The sequence below is a fragment of the Coregonus clupeaformis genome, chromosome 20 (assembly GCF_020615455.1).
Source record: "Coregonus clupeaformis isolate EN_2021a chromosome 20, ASM2061545v1, whole genome shotgun sequence".
In the NCBI taxonomy this organism is placed as follows: Eukaryota; Metazoa; Chordata; class Actinopteri; order Salmoniformes; family Salmonidae; genus Coregonus; species Coregonus clupeaformis.
Genome location: NC_059211.1, coordinates 24259650 through 24279254, shown reverse-complemented (window position 1 = coordinate 24279254; position 19605 = coordinate 24259650). Strand labels below are relative to the sequence as shown.

At 47.6% G+C, this 19605-nt stretch overlaps 2 protein-coding genes across 2 annotated transcripts; both read right to left on the bottom strand.

The window, feature by feature from the left end:
- Positions 1 to 302: 302 nt before the first annotated feature.
- Positions 303 to 2493, bottom strand: zar1 (zygote arrest 1). The gene is made up of 4 exons (XM_041838448.2): positions 1789 to 2493; positions 859 to 951; positions 705 to 779; positions 303 to 592 (listed from the first exon to the last, which is right to left on the bottom strand). The coding sequence occupies exons 1-4, from the start codon at positions 2464 to 2466 to the stop codon at positions 449 to 451; spliced, it is 990 nt and encodes a 329-aa protein (XP_041694382.1). The 5' UTR covers positions 2467 to 2493; the 3' UTR covers positions 303 to 448.
- A 181-nt stretch (positions 2494 to 2674) lies between these two features.
- On the bottom strand, positions 2675 to 6186 carry slc10a4 (solute carrier family 10 member 4). Its single transcript, XM_041838449.2, has 3 exons — positions 5345 to 6186; positions 4608 to 4818; positions 2675 to 3867 (listed from the first exon to the last, which is right to left on the bottom strand). The coding sequence occupies exons 1-3, from the start codon at positions 5908 to 5910 to the stop codon at positions 3340 to 3342; spliced, it is 1305 nt and encodes a 434-aa protein (XP_041694383.1). The 5' UTR covers positions 5911 to 6186; the 3' UTR covers positions 2675 to 3339.
- Positions 6187 to 19605: the final 13419 nt, after the last annotated feature.

Genomic DNA, 19605 nt, shown 5'->3' with positions numbered 1-19605 from the left:
AAATTGTATTTGGTCATATACCATGGCTAAGGACTGTTTCCAGGCACTCCGCGTTGCGCATAGGAACAGCCCTTAGCCGTGGTATATTGGCCATATACTGTACCACACCTCTTCGGGCCTTATTGCTTCATCACATTATTTCTCCATTTTCTTTCCTTTTGCATTGCTGGGAAGGGCCTGTAAGTAAGCATTTCACTGTTAGTCTACAGCAGTTTACAAAGCATGTGACAATTTGTTTGAGTATGAAGTCAGGTCAGTTATCCTAGACACTGGGTGAGGGAGGAGAAGAATACCAGAGATTGTAGACTGCTGGGTATTGCCATTTTATTTAACATTAAGTAGTGTTTTCCTGCAATCACCTTCATAACGCAAATAAAGGCAACAGAACAGAAAAGAAAAATCTCAAAAGTATTAGGGGGGGGGGTGAAAGTTAATGTGCAGGTTCCTGCTAGATTATGTATTTGAAACTGAAGGTGAGGTCACAGGATAGCCTCTTGCCCTTGCACCGGCCACACAGATCCTGTCTGTGGGGGCGTTTGGGGTCAACGTGACGCGGGGTCACTTGGCACACGCAGCGTGCCTTGTTGCAAGTCTGTGGAGACAGAGTGGACATAGGTAAGTGGAGGACCCAAGTCTATAGTGTCAAGTCATGGTTTGTATGTCAGTTTAACAATGTAGAGTAGTACAGAAGCCTAGATTCTTACCTGGCAGGTGATGTCCTCAACACGGTAGGGATTGAAGGACTTCTGGCATGTTCTACAGAACTGCTTGAAGTACACCTGTAACAGACCTGATTAGAGGCACTACCAGATTAGTAACACGCATACTTCACAGAGTGAATAGACCAGCGTACTGTACCTTGCTCGTTCCTTGGACGCACCAAACGTATGCACTCTCCCAACGCAGGTTGCAGTCTCTGCAGTGATAGTACCCATACTTCTGCTCCAGAAACTAGGGATGGCATAGAGTACCACAGTAGGTGTCATAATACCCATACAACCTAGCGGTCAAACAGGGAAATTGTGCCAGTCATTTTTCCACTATTCATTTTTCCCCATAGGGGATTTTAGAAACACTTAAAATAAGGGCTGTATTTCGTGTAGGCTTACCCTGGCGTGACATTTTGATAACCGTGTAAATCTCTAGGACAATGTGACTTCATATATTCACCCCCAAAAATGAAACGCTACTTAGCTGCTAATGTGGCTATCATAAAGAACTACAAAATGCCATGATCTGGGCGAGACTGCTGAACCGAGGGAAAGGTAAGAATCTCTGGATTAACTATCTAATGGTAGCCAAATGTAGTAATTAATCAATTGGCTAAATTGCTTTAAAAATGTAAAATTCTGTGAACTGTCTTGTGCAAGTTTTAAATTGACACAATACCTGTTAGCAAAGGTGTCAGCTAGAGAAGACTTGCAGGGAGTTGTAGTTTTGAATGATGTCTACTTTGATGCTAATTAGCATTTTCGAATCAGAAAATAGAGCGAATATTGATAAGTCAACTTGCCAAGAGAGATTTACATGGTTATCTAAACGTCACGCCTGGGTATGCTTACATGAAACACAACATTTATTTGAAATCTTTCTAAAATCCCCTATGGGAAAAATGACTGGTGTAAAAAGTCCAGTTAGAATGAGAATACCATATCGTTCGATCTAAACTTTGACAACGATGTTCTACACAGCTTCCACCTATAAATTACTCATGTCAATCTAAAAAAAGTGGGTGGGTCTGTTTCAGCCAGGTTGACTATTCTAAATATGTGAGAGCATGGGGCTCACCTGAAACCTCACGCGGGCCTTGACTTTCAAACCATCCTGATTGGCTTTGACGTCCTCGGTCGTAACTGACTGGTCAGTATTACTAGCTTTTGTACATGGCTCAGTATTTTCGTATTTTGCCTGTTCGGTTTTTTCCTCAGACTTCTCACCTTTATTCTTTTTCCCGATCGTCACGGTTTCAGGTGGGTCACCTGTCCGTGCTTGACTCGAATCCACTTTGTCATCTTCTAGAAAGGATGCAAGTCTCCTAGACGCGATAGGTGAGTAGACTGCCAGTGTGCGAGGGTAGCGCACGCCTCCCACAAAGCTCCCTGGACTGCCGGGTGTCTGGGACTCCTCTTGTCTACTCTTGCGCAAAGCGTCTCGCTTTCTGGCCATGAGGGTCCGTGGGCCGAGGGAACACTGCACAGAAACATCCTTTTTCGGATTGACTTGCACCGCGACATCTTTGGTGTTTGCTTTCCGTAGCCTCGGTGTAAGATTGGGGTTTATTTGGGATAAGAGGAATTTAAGTTGCGCGCGATGGTGGTTATCAAAGTAGGCCTCTGTATTCGCATAGCTGGCTAAATAATGTTTGTTTCTCCAGCCGGCACCTCTTGGTTTGGGATACCTGCCAGAGTAAGGGTTGTAAGATGAATAGAAATAGCTGTCGATTGACTCATCTAAATATGTAGTCATTTTTGCTAAGCCAACTCGGGTTATTTGGTTGACCAATTTAAATAGATTGAAGACACGATTTCATTAATTGTAGTCAGGTGTGGCAGTCCTAATTGGCCTCAAAAACCAATCACTCTGAAGTCGCAAATAACATGAAACGCAGCAAGATGACAGAATGCAGGAGTGTCAGTAGATAATTTTTTTTCAAATCAATTTTAATATACATTGATAAACATATACACAGTTGTACATTTTACAGACTGTTTGTCATCGTACTAATGGTGATATGGAGTAGTTATATTAGGCTTTGTTGATGGATTGTACTGCATTATTTGTCTCTTCTTGAACTGAAACCATAGGCACCAAAAGAACCAAAAACAAGTGGACTTGAACTTGAACACTTGCTTTGAATGCAAAATAATAATTGACAATGTTTAGTCATGTAGATCAGATGATTATGTTAGACTTTACAAGCAAGTGAGATGATGACACCTTTGTGAAACAATGTTGTCCTGCATCTGTGATGTGAGAGTGGATGAATTTAGAGATTATTTTTGATGATTTCCATTTTCACAGCAATTTTCTTTCATACACAATATGTTGAAGTAAGCTCAGATATACTAGCATTTTTTACTTAAACAAACCTGTTCATATTTTTTTCATGGTCATACGGCTTATGCTTGCTTCAATTATATTTTGTAACTTTCTCTCCCTCCATAATATTTTGATTCTTCTGTCCTGTCATGAGACATGTACACACCCATAGGGTTGCTGCCCTGCAGTCAAAGGTTGCTGACATGAAAATTATTTTTGATAGCGATGTCATGAGCAGACCTGAATGTCATTATGTATGCACCACATCACCCACGGTGGGTCATCATTGTCTCATGCACACTAAACAGGAGTAGCATCAGGACAAGGCTCTAACATGATGAGATTTGGGTCACTTGTGGTCACCGCCCCGTAAGAAGTGTCAAAGCCCATATCTTCATCTTCAAACCTATTATATCCAATATCCCCATTGTCCCCCAGTGGGTTTGTGTCTGGTTTGTGTAGAACCTCTTTCCTGTACATCTGATAGGCCAGGATGAAGATGCCAGCCTCGGCTGCCTGGAAGAGGGCGTAGAGTAGAGGGAACATATACATGCCCCCCATCAGCTGTGGTGGGAAGGCCATCTTCAGGATGGCTGTGCAGAGCTGCACGTTCTGGCACCCGGTCTCCAGGGACACAGTCCTGCGGACGTTGGGCGGGAGATCAAAGAGGGTGGCCAGGCCGTAGCCTGCAGCGTAGCCACAGGCAGGCATCAGGACAGCCACCACGTAGACAGATGGAGGGATGGTGGCCAGAAGCTCTGGCCCCAACATGGCTCCTGTCATGATGAATAGCATCACCAGGGTCAGCAGCAGAGACCACAGGGACACCTGGGGAAACATACAGCACAGGGTCAACAGGTTTTATGACAGGCCTTCTCTATACCCAGATTGTATTAGGTGGGTGGAAAGGGAAGGAACAATGGACTAATTTTCAGGATATTCAAACAGAACCAATATTATAAAGGACCAAGGGAAAGCCACAAGTGAGCATGGGCCACTTAAATCTATCTGATTTCATGTTTCCCTTCCCCTCTGTGGATTTCTCATCCAGTTCTATGATTCTGTCACACATTTCGTGCCTCTCCCTCTCCTGGCTGAGCTGCCTTTAGATACGTTCAACTGAAGGGGAAGGGCTGTCCCTGACAGTACAGTGCATCTCTGCCTCTGATGTCACCTTGCCCTATGGGGCTTGTCTCAACAGAAAGCTAGACATAAAAAAGTATGCAATATGCACAATGTCACAGTCAAAAGGTCCACAACTGACTATTATAAAAATGTTAATTTATTTTACTAGCAGAACTACCCTGTTATTGTTTTTTTTAAACTATTTGTATCTTGTATTTCATTCTTAAAGTGAGAATTAGAATCAGCTCTGTAATCCTAAATTGCCCTTTCCCTTTTTAGAGTTTAGTTTTGAAATATGACATTACACAGTTCATCAATAAAACGTACTAAAGGAATGTAATTTTTTAAAATAATAATACTTCAATGACACATTGAACCAGTCAACCCGTCTCCAAACCTCCTTCTATACCCTACCATTATTTGAGAAGGCCCTCTGTAGTTACCTTTAAAACGATGTCGGCCGCCCGGTTGTAGCGGTACCGGAGCACGACCCCCAGGCCGATGGGTATGAGGGTGCTACAGAGGGTGAGGATGATCGCGCCGAACGGCATCAGGTTGACCACGGGGGTGTTGATCCAGGCGCGGCTGTATATCCACAGACACAGCGGCATCAGCACCAGTGCTAGGACCGTGGAGGAGATGGTCATGATAATGCTGGAGAGAGGAAGATGAAAGACAACATCACATTAACTTCATTAGAGTCCCAAAAATAAAAAGCAGAGTGACCAGTAGCACACACGAATATTCTTTTAGAATGGTTGACGTTTAACGAATAGGCTAGTATAGGCCTAAGTGATGGATCCTAATTTCCCCAAACAATGACACTATTTTCTGTATAATAAAGAGGTGTTTATGTCAAATCAAGATGTGCTGCTAAAGCAATTTGGACCATGAGTCCCAACAGTATGCTGGAGATTGTGGAGATATGACCATGCGTAAAATTACATTCTAATTCTCTTGTGTAAAATTCAACCAAAAGGCCTATGCAGAAGATCCAAGTAATAGCGTGCTTATTGTACCTAAACTTCGAGTTATAGGTATCTTGAAGAAATTATTTTAGATTTAGTTTTCCATCTAAAAGTAGTTATAAATTGTGATCGTTTTAATTGAAGTTAATTTTATAGTCCACATGAAAAGGTGTGATACATTAGTTTTGTTAGGTTGTGATTTCTTGAGTTACCTCAGATTCATCTCCCCGTTCACTAATAAGGACATGATGTTGGATAGGTTTCCTCCTGGACAGCAGCCACACAGTAGAACGGCCATAGCCGCCACATCGTCGAGCGAGAATGCCAAAGCTAGCAGGAAGGCGACCAGTGGCATGATGACGAACTGACACACCAGCGCCAGCAGCACCCCGATGGGTCTGCGGATATGCTCCCCAAGCTGGCTAACGTCTACCGTACACCCTAGCCCCAGCATGGTGAAGCACAGGACAATCCCCACAAACACATTGATTCCGTGACTTAGTGGGGAATCCCAAAAGGCAATCACCAGGTGAGCGGGTTCCGTCGGCGGCAGTTTAGCCCGAAGCCCAGCAGCAAAGGCAGTGCTGAGAGTGTTGGCTTTCAGAGATACCTGGTCGTTCGTTACGCGTAATCCTGCCATGGCGAGTTCCTCCGAGAAGCTTTCTGAGAGTCGGGAGATGGTGTCATTTATGGTGAAGTTGAGGAATTCTGTTTGGCCAGCAGTCGGAACAACCGTGACCACCACGCTTGAGTTATCCATCGCGTTACCAGGGGACATAAGCTCTCCACAGTCGGTGTCCCCCTGAAGGTGCCAGTGCGTAAACTGTGGTCCCCTACCGGTGCATTGTCATCGCGCGCTGTCATTGGAATAAACTCGAGACTCAAGTGGTTAGAGAATGCGTTGGCATCAGGGCATTGCGTTGTGTTTTAAACACAGACCCACCTAGTGACGGTCAGGGGCCACGGATTGGCTCCCATCAGCTGACAGGCACGCCAGGATTCCAGAAAGACGCACGTTGTTCGAGGGGAGTCTGCTCATCGTCTGTGGGGAATTCTGCTCATCGTCTGTGGGGAATTCATATCAGGGTTGAGGGGCTCGATCACTCGTGCAGGCTTTTATCTTGAGCTCGTGCAACGGAGAAACCACATATATTTATATTATAGGCAACTATAGCCGGCACAGGCTATTTGTATTACTCAAAAATATTTTATTTCAAATATTTAAATAAAAATGTATTATCGGGTTGAAAGACCTAATTTGGGTAATTTTACTTTGAACAATAAATCCATGATTTGAATAAGTGAGACTTTGCTGTGACAAGCGCATAGCAGAGTAACTGTTAAAATGTTGAGGTTGAGTAGGACAACAAAGTGAAACTGTGATGCTCTTTATATTCGTTTGCTGACTGTAAGAATGCGCGGGCACGTTTATTTTCTTCTCTGTGGGTGCTATTTCTATCTTTCATGAGTTGGGTTGCCAGCTTTGAAGTAATCACCATGAATCTCTGGACATGTGCATGGCGTGTGCACGTATCACTATTTCTATGGCGTTATTTCACAGATCATTCTTAATAATAATAAATAATAATTGGTCATTTAGCAGACGCTCTTATCCAGAGCGACTTACATGAGCAATTAGGGTTAAGTGCCTTGCTCAAGGGCACATCGACAGATTTTTCATCTAGTCGGCTCGGGGATTAGAACCAGCGACCTTTCGGTTACTGGCACAACGCTCTTAACCACTAAGCTACCTGCCGCCCTGTGGCAGGTATTCATAATGGCCACATCCACGCAGGGCAGCCGGAAAACGTGTGCCAACGCAGCATTTGCCACAGCATTTTTCATTCAAGTGTGGCAGCACCACAACACTTTTTTGTATTAATGTCAGAGATCCTTTGAACGCGTTGGGGGAGATGAAACAACGGAGCATCATTCATTTTCAATGGAGGGAAACGAAGTGGCGGGGACCATTGGGCGATGTGAGGATGGACGAGGGAGCATGGACAGGGCAGGACCAAAATTGGGGAAAGCTGAACTTTTGCAATAGTGTGCAACTGCAGCCCGCAATTCGGGCCGTTCCTGCGGGAAGACAGTGTCCGACAGGCAGGGGCGAAAGACACTATCAGTGTATAGCTATAGCTAGCTACTGTTGTCGTCTCGCCTCTTCTTTTGCGGGGTTTATCGGTGGTTGGCATCCAATGTTATGGTGCATTACCGCCATCTACTGTAGTGGAGCGCCCCTGTCTCCCGCCTATGTACTGGAGTCATAGTTTAAGAATTGGCCAATAGAATTATAAAGAGGGGTTCCTGTAGATGCAGGAATGGCAACATGCAGGAACGCCGTGAATTGTGGCCTGCAGTTGCACCCTTCTCAACTTTTGATGCGCACTTCGCCACATTGCGTTGCTATTGAACAATCGAAACGCTATAGTTTCCAGCCCCTACTGGATGGACAGTTGATACTTGGGAGGGAATGTTATTTACACTGAACAAAAATATAAATGCAACATGTAAAGTGTTGGTCCCATGTTTTATGAGCTGAAATAAAAGATCCCAGAAAATGTCCATATGCACAAAAATCTTATTTCTCTCAAGTTTTGTGCAGAAATATGTTTACATCCCTGTTAGTGAGCATTTCTCCTTTGCCAAGATAATCCATCCACCTGACAGGTGTGGCATATCAATAAGCCGATTAAACAGCATGATCATTATACAGGTGCACCTTGTGCTTGGGACAATAAAAGGCCACTCTAAAATGTGCAGTTTTGTAACACAACACAGATGTCAAATGTTTTGAGGGAGCATGCACTTGGCATGCTGGCTGCAGGAATGTCCACCGGAGCTGTTGCCAGATAATTGAATGTTCATTTCTCTACCATAAGCTGCCTCCAACCTCGTTTTAGATCATTTGGCAGTATATCTAACCGTCCTCACAATTGCAGATCACATGTAACCACACCAGCCCAGGACCTTCACATCCGGCTTCTTCACCTGTCGGATCGTCTGAGACCAGCCACCCGGACAGCCGATTAAACTGTGGGTTTGCACAGCCAAAGGTTTTCTGCACAAACTGTCAGAAACCATCTCAGGGAAGCTAATCTGCGTGCTCGTTGACCTCACCAGTGTCTTGACCTGACTGCAGTTCGGCGTCGTAACAGACTTCAGTGGGCAAATGCTCACCTTCGATGGCCACCGGCACGATGGAGAAGTGTCCTCTTCATGGATGAATCCCGTTTTCAACTATCCGGTCAAATGGCAGACAGTGTGTATGGTGTCATGTGGGCGAGTGGTTTGCTGATGTCAATGTTGTGAACAGAGTGCCCCATGATGGCTGTGGGGTTTATGGTATGGGCACACCAAACATTTCGCTTTCTGCTTTTACATGACCATCCATTCTGGTCTGGATTGTATTACCGTTCTAGTTAACGATTGTATCACCGTCATGGTTTTGTTTTCGCCCGACGATTATTTTATCATCTATTGTTGCCCTGGATGTCTGCCTAGTTGAGGGCCTCTCTTCGGCCTCCTCCTGTTACCTGCTGCCCTGCTCCCTGCCTGCCCTGGTCTGTCTCGCCCAGTCTGCTACAGGTGCCCCCGCCACTCTCTCTCTCCCCCCGGAGCCATAGTCGCCTACGTCATACGCATACACCGCATACTTTTTACTGATCTGCTGTTGGATTATTTGATTAGTGATTCTTGCTATGTTTGTGTTATTATTTAGGAACGCTTTTATTTTAAGTCGTAGCTCATTTCATATTAGTGTTAAGCATTGTGTTGGCTACATATTGTAATGACCTGACTAGATCATAAAATAACAACTGTCCAGACAGAGGATTGAGTTTACGAATGGACGGTTTATTAAACCAACTTTACACAGGCTACTGTTTGGCCGTAGCCCACGCCAAATAAATGAAAGATAACCCACAAGCCAATCGCGACCTTCTCTTGTGAAGCCCAGACGTAAAAAAGAGAGAGAACAAAGGCTAAACCTGGTCTTAACTTCCAATGCTCCATCCCCCTGCCTAACCCCCCTCCACGCCACTCCGCCAACCGCCAGGATGCCCGGCATCAGAACATTCCAGGCATTCCCGTGATTGGCAGATAGCAGGTTGATTGACATGTCGGACCCCGCGAACACTGGGTACTGGTAGGTACAACACAACCATCTACTAGCCTAACACATAACACACAGCTGTCTGTGCGGGTCGCTACACAGCCCCCCACCACAAAGTCCCTCGTCCCCGAGGGAACAAACAAAGTCTCTGAAGCGACCCGGAGGTCTCCTTTGCCTGCGTGGCTGTGATGGCCGCAGAGTGCCCCTCTGGGAACCAGGGGATGAAGGCAAGGACATGGGGGGACAAGGAAGCGGGAACGGGTAATACCGTCCGTGGCTCTGGGGAACCACGCGGTGACACAGGGGGAGTGGGCTGTCTGGAGCCTTGTCTGCGGCACCTGGGGGTGGGTGCCTGGAGAATGTCATTGCCAGAGAGGGGAATTGTGGGGGTTCCTGGGGTTTGGGGAGAAGAGGCCCCTCTATATGGGGCTAACCTGTCCCGGTGCAGTGTCACCTTTCTCCCCCTGGGAGGAAGCTGCACCCGGTAAACAACCTCCCTACCCTCTCCAGGACACTGCAGGGTCCCACCCAGTGACTGTCCAACTTGGGGCATCTGCCTTTTTTCCTTAGCGGGCTGTAGACCCAGACCAGCTCCCCAGCCACAAAGTGCCTTCCCCGGGTGTGCACGTCATAGTTCCTCTTCTGCCTCACACCTGCATTCAGCAGCTGCTCTCTGGCGAAGGTGTGGGCTGTCTCCAGGCGGTCCTGGAGTCTCCGGGCATACTCCGGCCCCGGGGAAACATGAGGGCTATCCAGGGGCCGACCAAACGCCATCTCCGCAGGGGTACGGATCTCTCTCCCCAGCATGAGGAGGGCAGGCGTGCAGGAGGTGGAATCTTGGACAGCGGAGCGGCATGCCATGAGGACCATAGGCAGGTGCTTGTCCCAGTCACGCTGGTGTTTGGAAGAGACGATGGCCAGCTGCTGTCCAAGCGTTTTGTTGAAGCGCTCCACAAGGCCATCACTTTGAGGATGAAGAGGAGTAGTGCGGGTCTTGTGCATACCCAGCCTCTCACACATGGTGGCGAACACACGGGACTCAAAGTTTCTGCCTTGGTCGCTGTGGATGGACTCTGCAGCTCCAAACCTGCTGAACATCCCCGCTGTCAGGGCGTCGACGATGGTCTCTGCTTCCTGGTCAGGCAGAGCATAGGCCTCGGGCCATTTTGTGAAATAGTCCATGGCCGTGAGCACCCAGCGGTTTCCACTGTCTGTGGTGGGAAACGGCCCAACTACATCCACTCCCACCCTCTCCATGGGAGCCCCCACTGGGAACTGTTGGAGCTGAGCATGAGAGCGGCCTGGGGGGCCCTTTCTCGCTGTGCAGTTGTCACAGCGGCGGCAAAAGTCTTCCACATCCCTCTTGTGCTGCCCCCAGTAAAAGCCCTGACGGAGGCGGCGCAGTGTTTTTGTGACCCCAAAGTGTCCAGTCCCCACCCCCCCATGAGTACTCTGGAGCACAGCCTCCCGCAATGCTTTTGGGACCACCACCTGCCACCTCTCCTCCCCCGTAGCTGAGTCCTTCCATGCCCGCTGTAACACGCCATCAGCCAGCCGCAGTCGCTCAAACTTTGACCACAACCCTTTGGTCGCGAGTGAGAGCGCTGTCACCTCTTCCCATGGTGGCCTCACCTGCGCCTCTACCCACTGTAGCACTGGCTGTAGGTCTGTGTCCCGTCCCTGCTGCTGCCCCCATTCAGCCACGTCGACAGTCTGCAGCTCACAGCAGACAGGCCCGCTCGCCCGACACACTGTGGCACAGACCCCCCTCCTCTGCACACAGCTCTCTCTCCCGTCCCTCTCTCCGTTCACAGTGGCGGCAGCCGTCTGCAGTACAGGGCCGACGGGACATGGCGTCGGCGTTGGAGTGGCGTGCCCCTGCCCTGTGCACCACCGTGAAGTCATACGGCTGAAGCTCCTCCAACCAGCGTGCCACCTGCCCCTCTGGCTCTCTGAAAGACATGAGCCACTGGAGAGCAGAGTGGTCAGTCCTTACAGTAAAGGGCAGACCACCCAGGTAGTACTTGAAGTGTTTGACGGAAGCCACAACAGCCAAGAGCTCCCGCCGGGTGACACAGTAGCGGCGCTCATGTTTGTCAAATGTTTTGCTGAAGTACGCCACCGCTCTCTCCCCCTCTGGCCCCACCTGGGCCAGCACCCCACCCATGCCCACATTGCTCGCGTCTGTGTCCAGGATAAAGGGCAATGTGAGGTCAGGGGGCGAGCACGGGGGCCTCGATCAGTGCACGTTTGAGGGTGTTGAACGCCTCCTCACACTCCACTGTCCAAGTGAAAGCCTTGTCCTTCGGCAGCAGGCGGTTCAGTGGAGCAGCAACGCTTGAGAAGCCCCGTACAAACCTCCTGTAGTACGAGGCCAGGCCCAGGAAGCTCTTCAGCTGACGCTGGTCGGTGGGGGTGGGCCAGTCTCTGACAGCCGCTACCTTGTCCTCCATGGTGCTGATCCCCTCCTTCCCCACTCGGTGGCCCAAGAAGGACACCTCTCTCCTCATGAAGTGGCACTTCTCGGGGTGGAGCTTCAGACCTGCGGCAGCCACCCTCTCCAGCACACACCGTAGCGCCCCCAGGGCTGACTGGAAGGAGCTGCCATGGGCCAGGATGTCATCGAGGTATACCAGACACTGCTGTCGGGGGATGCCATCCAGCACCCTGTCCATCAAACGCTCAAAAGTAGCTGGAGCGTTGCACAGGCCAAAGCACAGGACCTTGAACTGCCAGTGTCCTCTGTTAGTGGAGAACGCAGTTTTGGCTCTGGCCTCTGGGGAGAGGGGCACCTGCCAGTAGCCACTGCGGAGGTCTAGTGAGGAGAACCAGGAGGACCCCTAACCAGGTCCAGCGACTCATCGATACGTGGTATGAGGTATGAGTCCTTCCTGGTTACCTCATTCAGCCGCCTGTAGTCCGCACAGAACCTCAGCTTGCCCCCCTTCTTCGGAACCATGACGACTGGCGCCGCCCAGGGGCTGTCTGAGGGCTCAATGAAGTCTGCCCGCTGCATCTCCAACACAGCCTTGTCTGCCGCCTCCTGGCGTGCCAGCGGGATACGGCGGGGACGCATCTTGATAGGTCGAGCATCACCTGTGTCGATCTCATGCTGCACCAGATGAGTCTGACCCACCTCTTCCTCACTCAGCGCAAAGCTGTCTCTGAATTCAAACAGCAACTGCCTCAACCGTTCCTGCTGTTCGGGGTCAAGACCAACACAGTTCCTCCCCCATATCTCCCTCACTGCAGACAGTGTCCTCTCCCCTCCCATCTGGGGTAGCTGGGCTGGGGGGGCGCGGCCCGGGCTCACAGAGGACTGTGTCGTGGAGGTAGCTGGGGGAATGTAACACAACGCCGTAGGTGACAGGGGAGCTGGGGAAAAGTCACACCCAGATGTGGGGGAGGAGGGGCAGCCATGAGTCTCTGCTGCTTTAACTGTTGGAGTAAAGGGTTTGTTGGGTTGAGTGAATGTGACATTAGGGGCCATGGTGACCTCCGGCCCTCCCTGGAAGCTCAGTGTGCCCCTATTTAGGTCTAACTGGCAGCCTGTGCTCCTAAGAAAGTCCAACCCCAGGATACAAGGGTCCTGCACAGCCGCCACCCACACAGGATGACGCACAGTCCTGCCCCCTACTGTCAGAGTCATTATTCCCTTCCCTTTCATGGGTGCCAGCTCACCTGTGACTGTGCGGAGCTGCACAGTTGTAGGCTCACACTGAGTCCAACCTGGCACAATATCTGGCCTCACCAGGGTTACTGTGGACCCAGTGTCCACCAGGGCGGAGCAGGGCACCCCCCCCACAGTGACAGGGACATGACAAAAGTTTTTTTTACACGCTTGCCCTCGTCTGCTTCTGGGGGAAATGGAGCCTTGCTTCCCCGTCTGTGCCGGTGGGCTCCTCCTGAAGAAGATGGTGGTTGGGATAGAAAGCCAGGGGTCCGCACTACCCGGTCTATGCGGACCCCGAGCCGTTTCCCTGAGCTCTGGGGGACATGGGGCAATCTCGGCGCAGATGGCCTGGCTGGCCACAACCCCAGCAGACCCTGGGACCAGGGCGTGTGTTTCGTGCCGCCTGTAGCGACACAGCACGAATGAGTTCTGTCATTTCAGCCACCCATGCAGGCTTTTCCGGCTCCGGGCTGCTCTGCCCCCAGCTCGCACAGAGGGTCTGTCTCCCTGCACCCCCCACCAAAGCCCCAGCTGAAGCCCCAGCCCACACCAGCTCCCTCTCCAAAGCCATCTCCAAGGCTACCTGCAATGACTCAGGATGAGCCAGCTGGGTCTGTATGCGCAGCTCCGTAGGAGAGAGCGCCTGTATGAACTGGTCCCGTGATAGCTCGCTCTGCACGGAGGGGGACATGTGAGCATATGCCCGCCGAGAGAGGCTCTCAATGTCATTAGCTAGCACCCGTAGAGGCTCTCCAGGCTGCCTGCGTCTATTACTCAGTTCGGAGCGCAGTAGCCCGGGCTGTACACACTGTCCATAGCGCCTCCTCAGTGCTCCCACTAAAGCACCATAATCACGTCTGTCCTCGGGGCTAATCAATATCAAACAGGCCAGAGCTTCATCCGTGAGACATAAAGCCAACTGCAGTGCCCTATCTTCATCCGACCACCCCCTAAAATGAGCTAACAGTTCAAACTGAGCATGAAAAGCTTCCCAATCCGCCTTACCGGAATACTTCGGGGTCTTAACGGATACGGACGCAGCCGGGAACTGGGCGCCGCCATGTTTGTTTACATCCTGAGCCCCAGATTCCTCGTCCCGCCGCGTCGACGTCACCCCTTCGGTCCGCCCACCAGAATCCGCGCGAAACACAGTCGACGAAGCACTCATGCCCGCTTCAGCCGCCATCACTCTAACGTCCTCCCTCAAGCGGCCTCTGGGCTCCGATGCCCTGGCGATCTCCTCAGCCAGAACCCCCGACGTCCATTCACACGCACCTCCTTGGCCATAATCGTCCCCTACCTCCACCTTCACTTTCGGATTCCCTCGAAGCATCTTCAACCCCCGTTCTCACCTACGGTAGCTAGCCACAGAAGTCAGCTAGCTAGCTGGCTAACTTTTATCAACGTTTTTACTTCTGACACCAATGTAATGACCTGACTAGATCATAAAAGAACAACTGTCCAGACAGAGGATTGAGTTTACGAATGGACGGTTTATTAAACCAACTTTACACAGGCTACTGTTTGGCCGTAGCCCACGCCAAATAAATGAAAGATAACCCACAAGCCAATCGCGACCTTCTCTTGTGAAGCCCAGACGTAAAAAAGAGAGAGAACAAAGGCTAAACCTGGTCTTAACTTCCAATGCTCCATCCCCCTGCCCAACCCCCCTCCACGCCACTCCGCCAACCGCCAGGATGCCCGGCATCAGAACATTCCAGGCATTCCCGTGATTGGCAGATAGCAGGTTGATTGACATGTCGGACCCCGCGAACACTGGGTACTGGTAGGTACAACACAACCATCTACTAGCCTAACACATAACACACAGCTGTCTGTGCGGGTCGCTACAATATCTTAGATTGTTCTGTTAACTTTGTTTGTGCTTAGCGCTGTTTTCTCTCATGTTAATTGATAGGGCAATAAACGAACATGCTGCTGTTGCTCATTTTGCTGTTGTCCACCCTTGGCATTTACAATGTTGGCTATACTTTTAGAGCCCGTTGCTCTGTGAATTAGGAAATATATGACTGTTTCTCCACCGAGTCTTGGGAGAAACCACACGCTTGCTCTGTAAATGCATGCAAGAACTCTGCACATTTCTCCCAAACAACATGGGAGACATCGGACGCTTGTGCTTACATGTCAGGACTGTTCTCTTGGTACTTAACCATGTCTCTGGACTTTACACATCTCCTGAAATATATGTGGCGTTAAAGACTCAGGTGACTGTGGATGGTTGTTCAAGTGCTGTCTGTAAAGCCAAATGTTGTAACCCTCGATCTAGACTTACCATTATCTTGCTGCTTCTACTGTCTGGAAATGTGCAATCTAACCCAGGTCCTGACATTTTTACCACTGCCGTATTAAATAGTCAGAGTGGCCTGAAGTTTCTGCGTATGAATGTAAGAAGTCTTCTGCCGAAGCTTGATTTTGTCTATACAGTGGGGAAAAAAAGTATTTAGTCAGCCACCAATTGTGCAAGTTCTCCCACTTAAAAAGATGAGAGAGGCCTGTAATTTTCAAAATAGGTACACGTCAACTATGACAGACATATTGAGAAAAAAAAATCAGAAAATCACATTGTAGGATTTTTAATGAATTTATTTGCAAATTATGGTGGAAAATAAGTATTTGGTCACCTACAAACAAGCAAGATTTCTGCCTCTCACAGACCTGTAACTTCTTCTTTAAGAGGCTCCTCTGTCCTCCACTCGTTACCTGTATTAATGGCACCTGTTGGAACTTGTTATCAGTATAAAAGACACCTGTCCACAACCTCAAACAGTCACACTCCACTATGGCCAAGACCAAAGAGCTGTCAAAGGACACCAGAAACAAAATTGTAGACCTGCACCAGGCTGGGAAGACTGAATCTGCAATAGGTAAGCAGCTTGGTTTGAAGAAATCAACTGTGGGAGCAATTATTAGGAAATGGAAGACATACAAGACCACTGATAATCTCCCTCGATCTGGGGCTCCACGCAAGATCTCACCCCGTGGGGTCAAAATGATCACAAGAACGGTGAGCAAAAATCCCAGAACCACACAGGGGGACCTAGTGAATGACCTGCAGAGAGCTGGGACCAAAGTATCAAAGCCTACCATCAGTAACACACTACGCCGCCAGGGACTCAAATCCTGCAGTGCCAGACGTGTCCCCCTGCTTAAGCCAGTACATGTCCAGGCCCGTCTGAAGTTTGCTAGAGTGCATTTGGATGATCCAGAAGAGGATTGGGAGAATGTCATATGGTCAGATGAAACCAAAATAGAACTTTTTGGTAAAAACTCAACTCGTCGTGTTTGGAGGACAAAGAATGCTGAGTTGCATCCAAAGAACACCATACCTACTATGAAGCATGGGGGTGGAAACATCATGCTTTGGGGCTGTTTTTCTGCAAAGGGACCAGGACAACTGATCCGTGTAAAGGAAAGAATGAATGGGGCCATGTATCGTGAGATTTTGAGTGAAAACCTCCTTCCATCAGCAAGGGCATTGAAGATGAAACGTGGCTGGGTCTTTCAGCATGACAATGATCCCAAACACACCGCCCGGGCAACGAAGGAGTGGCTTCGTAAGAAGCATTTCAAGGTCCTGGAGTGGCCTAGCCAGTCTCCAGATCTCAACCCCATAGAAAATCTTTGGAGGGGAGTTGAAAGTCCGTGTTGCCCAGCGACAGCCCCAAAACATCACTGCTCTAGAGGAGATCTGCATGGAGGAATGGGCCAAAATACCAGCAACAGTGTGTGAAAACCTTGTGAAGACTTACAGAAAACGTTTGACCTGTGTCATTGCCAACAAAGCGTATATAACAAAGTATTGAGAAACTTTTGTTATTGACCAAATACTTATTTTCCACCATAATTTGCAAATAAATTCATTAAAAATCCTACAATGTGATTTTCTGGATTTTTTTTCTCAATTTGTCTGTCATAGTTGACGTGTACCTATGATGAAAATTACAGGCCTCTCTCATCTTTTTAAGTGGGAGAACTTGCACAATTGGTGGCTGACTAAATACTTATTTTCCCCACTGTATACCTCCATCTGCTACTGCTGGCTCTCTGGATTGTATTTTCGAATTGTTGTCACAGCATGTCAACTCTGAGTTTGTCTTGATGGGTGATCTGAATCAGCTCTAATATCTAGCTCTGATCAACTCAAAATTCTATGCAATACCTATAATCTCACTCAGATTGTCAACAGTGTAACTAGGTTGAATATAAATTATCCTCTGAAATCCTCTTTGATTGATATGATCTTAACCAATACTCCACATCGTTTTAATGCTTCTGGTATTTTTTGCAAATAACATAAGTGATCACTGTGCTATTGCCTGTGTGAGAGATGGTGAAATTCCTAAGCGATCTCCACGTGTCATTACGAAAAGAAACTAGAAGCAGTTTGATATTCAAGGTTTGTTACATGATGTATTTAACATTGAATGGAATGGAATATAATTAATCCCTGATGTTGAATTAGCCTTTTCTTATTTCCACAACGCATTCCAGGATGTATGCAATAGGCCCCTAAGGGCAGAGAGAACGAAATGCTATGTGGGCTAAAGCAAGAGGGTCTGGTTCGGCGGATGATTGGATGGCTTTTAAACGTCTTCGAAATCTGTCTATGACCCGAAAACTGAAAGCAGACCACTACATTAAATCTACTTAGGATAATTTAAATAATCCCTCCAAATTTTGGCAAGTAGTGAAAGGTTTGGAGTGCAAAAAAGATACACATCTTCCCAAACAATTGTTGGTAGACACACAGATTGTAACTGAGAGAACCTCTATTCTGAAAGCCTTTAATTAGCATTTTCTAGATGCAGGCAGTTTATTTGAGATGGTTAAAGGTCTAAATGAGCCACCTGTGAATTTACCTGACATGCCTGTGCACTCCTTTCTCGCCAGGTTCTGCTTCTCATCCTTCTATGTTTCAGAAGTGCGTAAAGCCCTGAAATAAATTGATAGAAAGAAATCCCCTGGCTCTGATGATGTAGACCCCCGCCTCCTACACCTAGCTGCAGACATCATTGCTCCCCCCTTAACATGTATGTTTAACCTCACACTTGACGTTAAGGAAATCCAGAAGTTATGGAAATCTGCTTTTGTACTGCCTCTCCTGAAAGGTGGAGATCCTTCCCTACTTGACAACTATCGACCCATATCAAAATTGTCTGTACTGTCTAAGGTACTGGAGTCCTTAGTTAGTAGGCAGCTGAAGGCCTACCTCCTAGAAAACAACATCTTAAATGGAATGAAATCAAGTCTTAGGTCTGGCCACAGCACTGTTTCTGCAACATTGAAGGTTTTAAATGACATCCACTGTGCTCTTGACAAGAAGTTACATTGTGTGTCTATTGATTTGTTGAAGGCATTTGACACTGGACAATGCTGTGTTGGTGCAAAGGTTAAAATGTTGTGTAATTACTGGTCATGCTCTAGATTGGTTTATAAGTTACATCATCACATCATACACAATGTGAAATGCTGGATGGTTGTAAATCAGAAAGGTTCTATTTTGGGCTCACTGTTGTTCATTTTGAAGCTCAACAACATTGGGGATCATATTGAAACAGCGGATGTTCATTTTTATGCAGATGATACTGTTCTTTATTCAAGTGGTAGTAGTTTATCTTTAGTTTTTGAAAACGCCCAAAGAGCATTTAACACCTGGTTCTGAATTCAGGTAAATCAAAATTCATGGTATTTTCAAATGCCAGGCATGTTACTAATCATGTCATTGCTACATTGGATGGACATTCTATAGAGTAAGTCAAAGTGGACAAATATTTGGGAGTGTGGGTGGATGACAAGCTGTGCTTCACTGTTCATGTGGAGAACTTGATAAGGAAGCTCAAACTGAAAATAGGTTTTTATTACCGGCATAAGGCTTATTTTTCTCTGGAGGCCAGGAAGGAGCTGGTACGATGTACATTATTGGCGGCTTTAGATTTGAGTGATGTTTTATATATATATATATATATATATATATATATATATATATATATGCAGGCCTCAACCACTACCCTGAGAGCACTTGATTCAGTATATCATGCGCCCCTCAGGTTCATTAACAATCAAAAACGTCTAACACATCATTGTGATCTCTACAGCGCTGTTGGCTGGTCGTCATTCACCTTGCGTAGGCTTAAACACTGGTATACACTGGTTTATAAGGCCATATTGGGTAAAATGCCACTATCTGTTCTTTTTTAATCAGGTCAGTAAATAAATATAAATTACGGTCCCATTCTCATTTGCTTTTAACAGTACCAAGAATTAGAACAGGTCATGGTAGAAATAGTTTTAGCTACTCAGCTCCTTGGTCCTGGAATTCTCTCCTGAACATTTTAAAATTTGATGATCTAGTCACATTGGTGTAGTTTAAACACTTGGTCGATGTAAATATCATAGAAGAGTGTAATTGTCTTTAGGACAGCTGTTTTTTAGTTATGACATTTGTGTTTCTTTATGTAATTGTTGTATTGTATGTGTGTCTATAGTTTTGTTCAATGTTGTGTTAGTGTATGTTTAAATAAAAAAATAAGCTAAGGACAAAGAACACAATTGCATTTTATCAATGGCAATTTGAATGCACTGAGATACCATGACGAGATCCTGAGGCCCATTGTCGGACCATTCATCCCCCGCCATCACCTCATGTTTCAGCATGATAATGCACG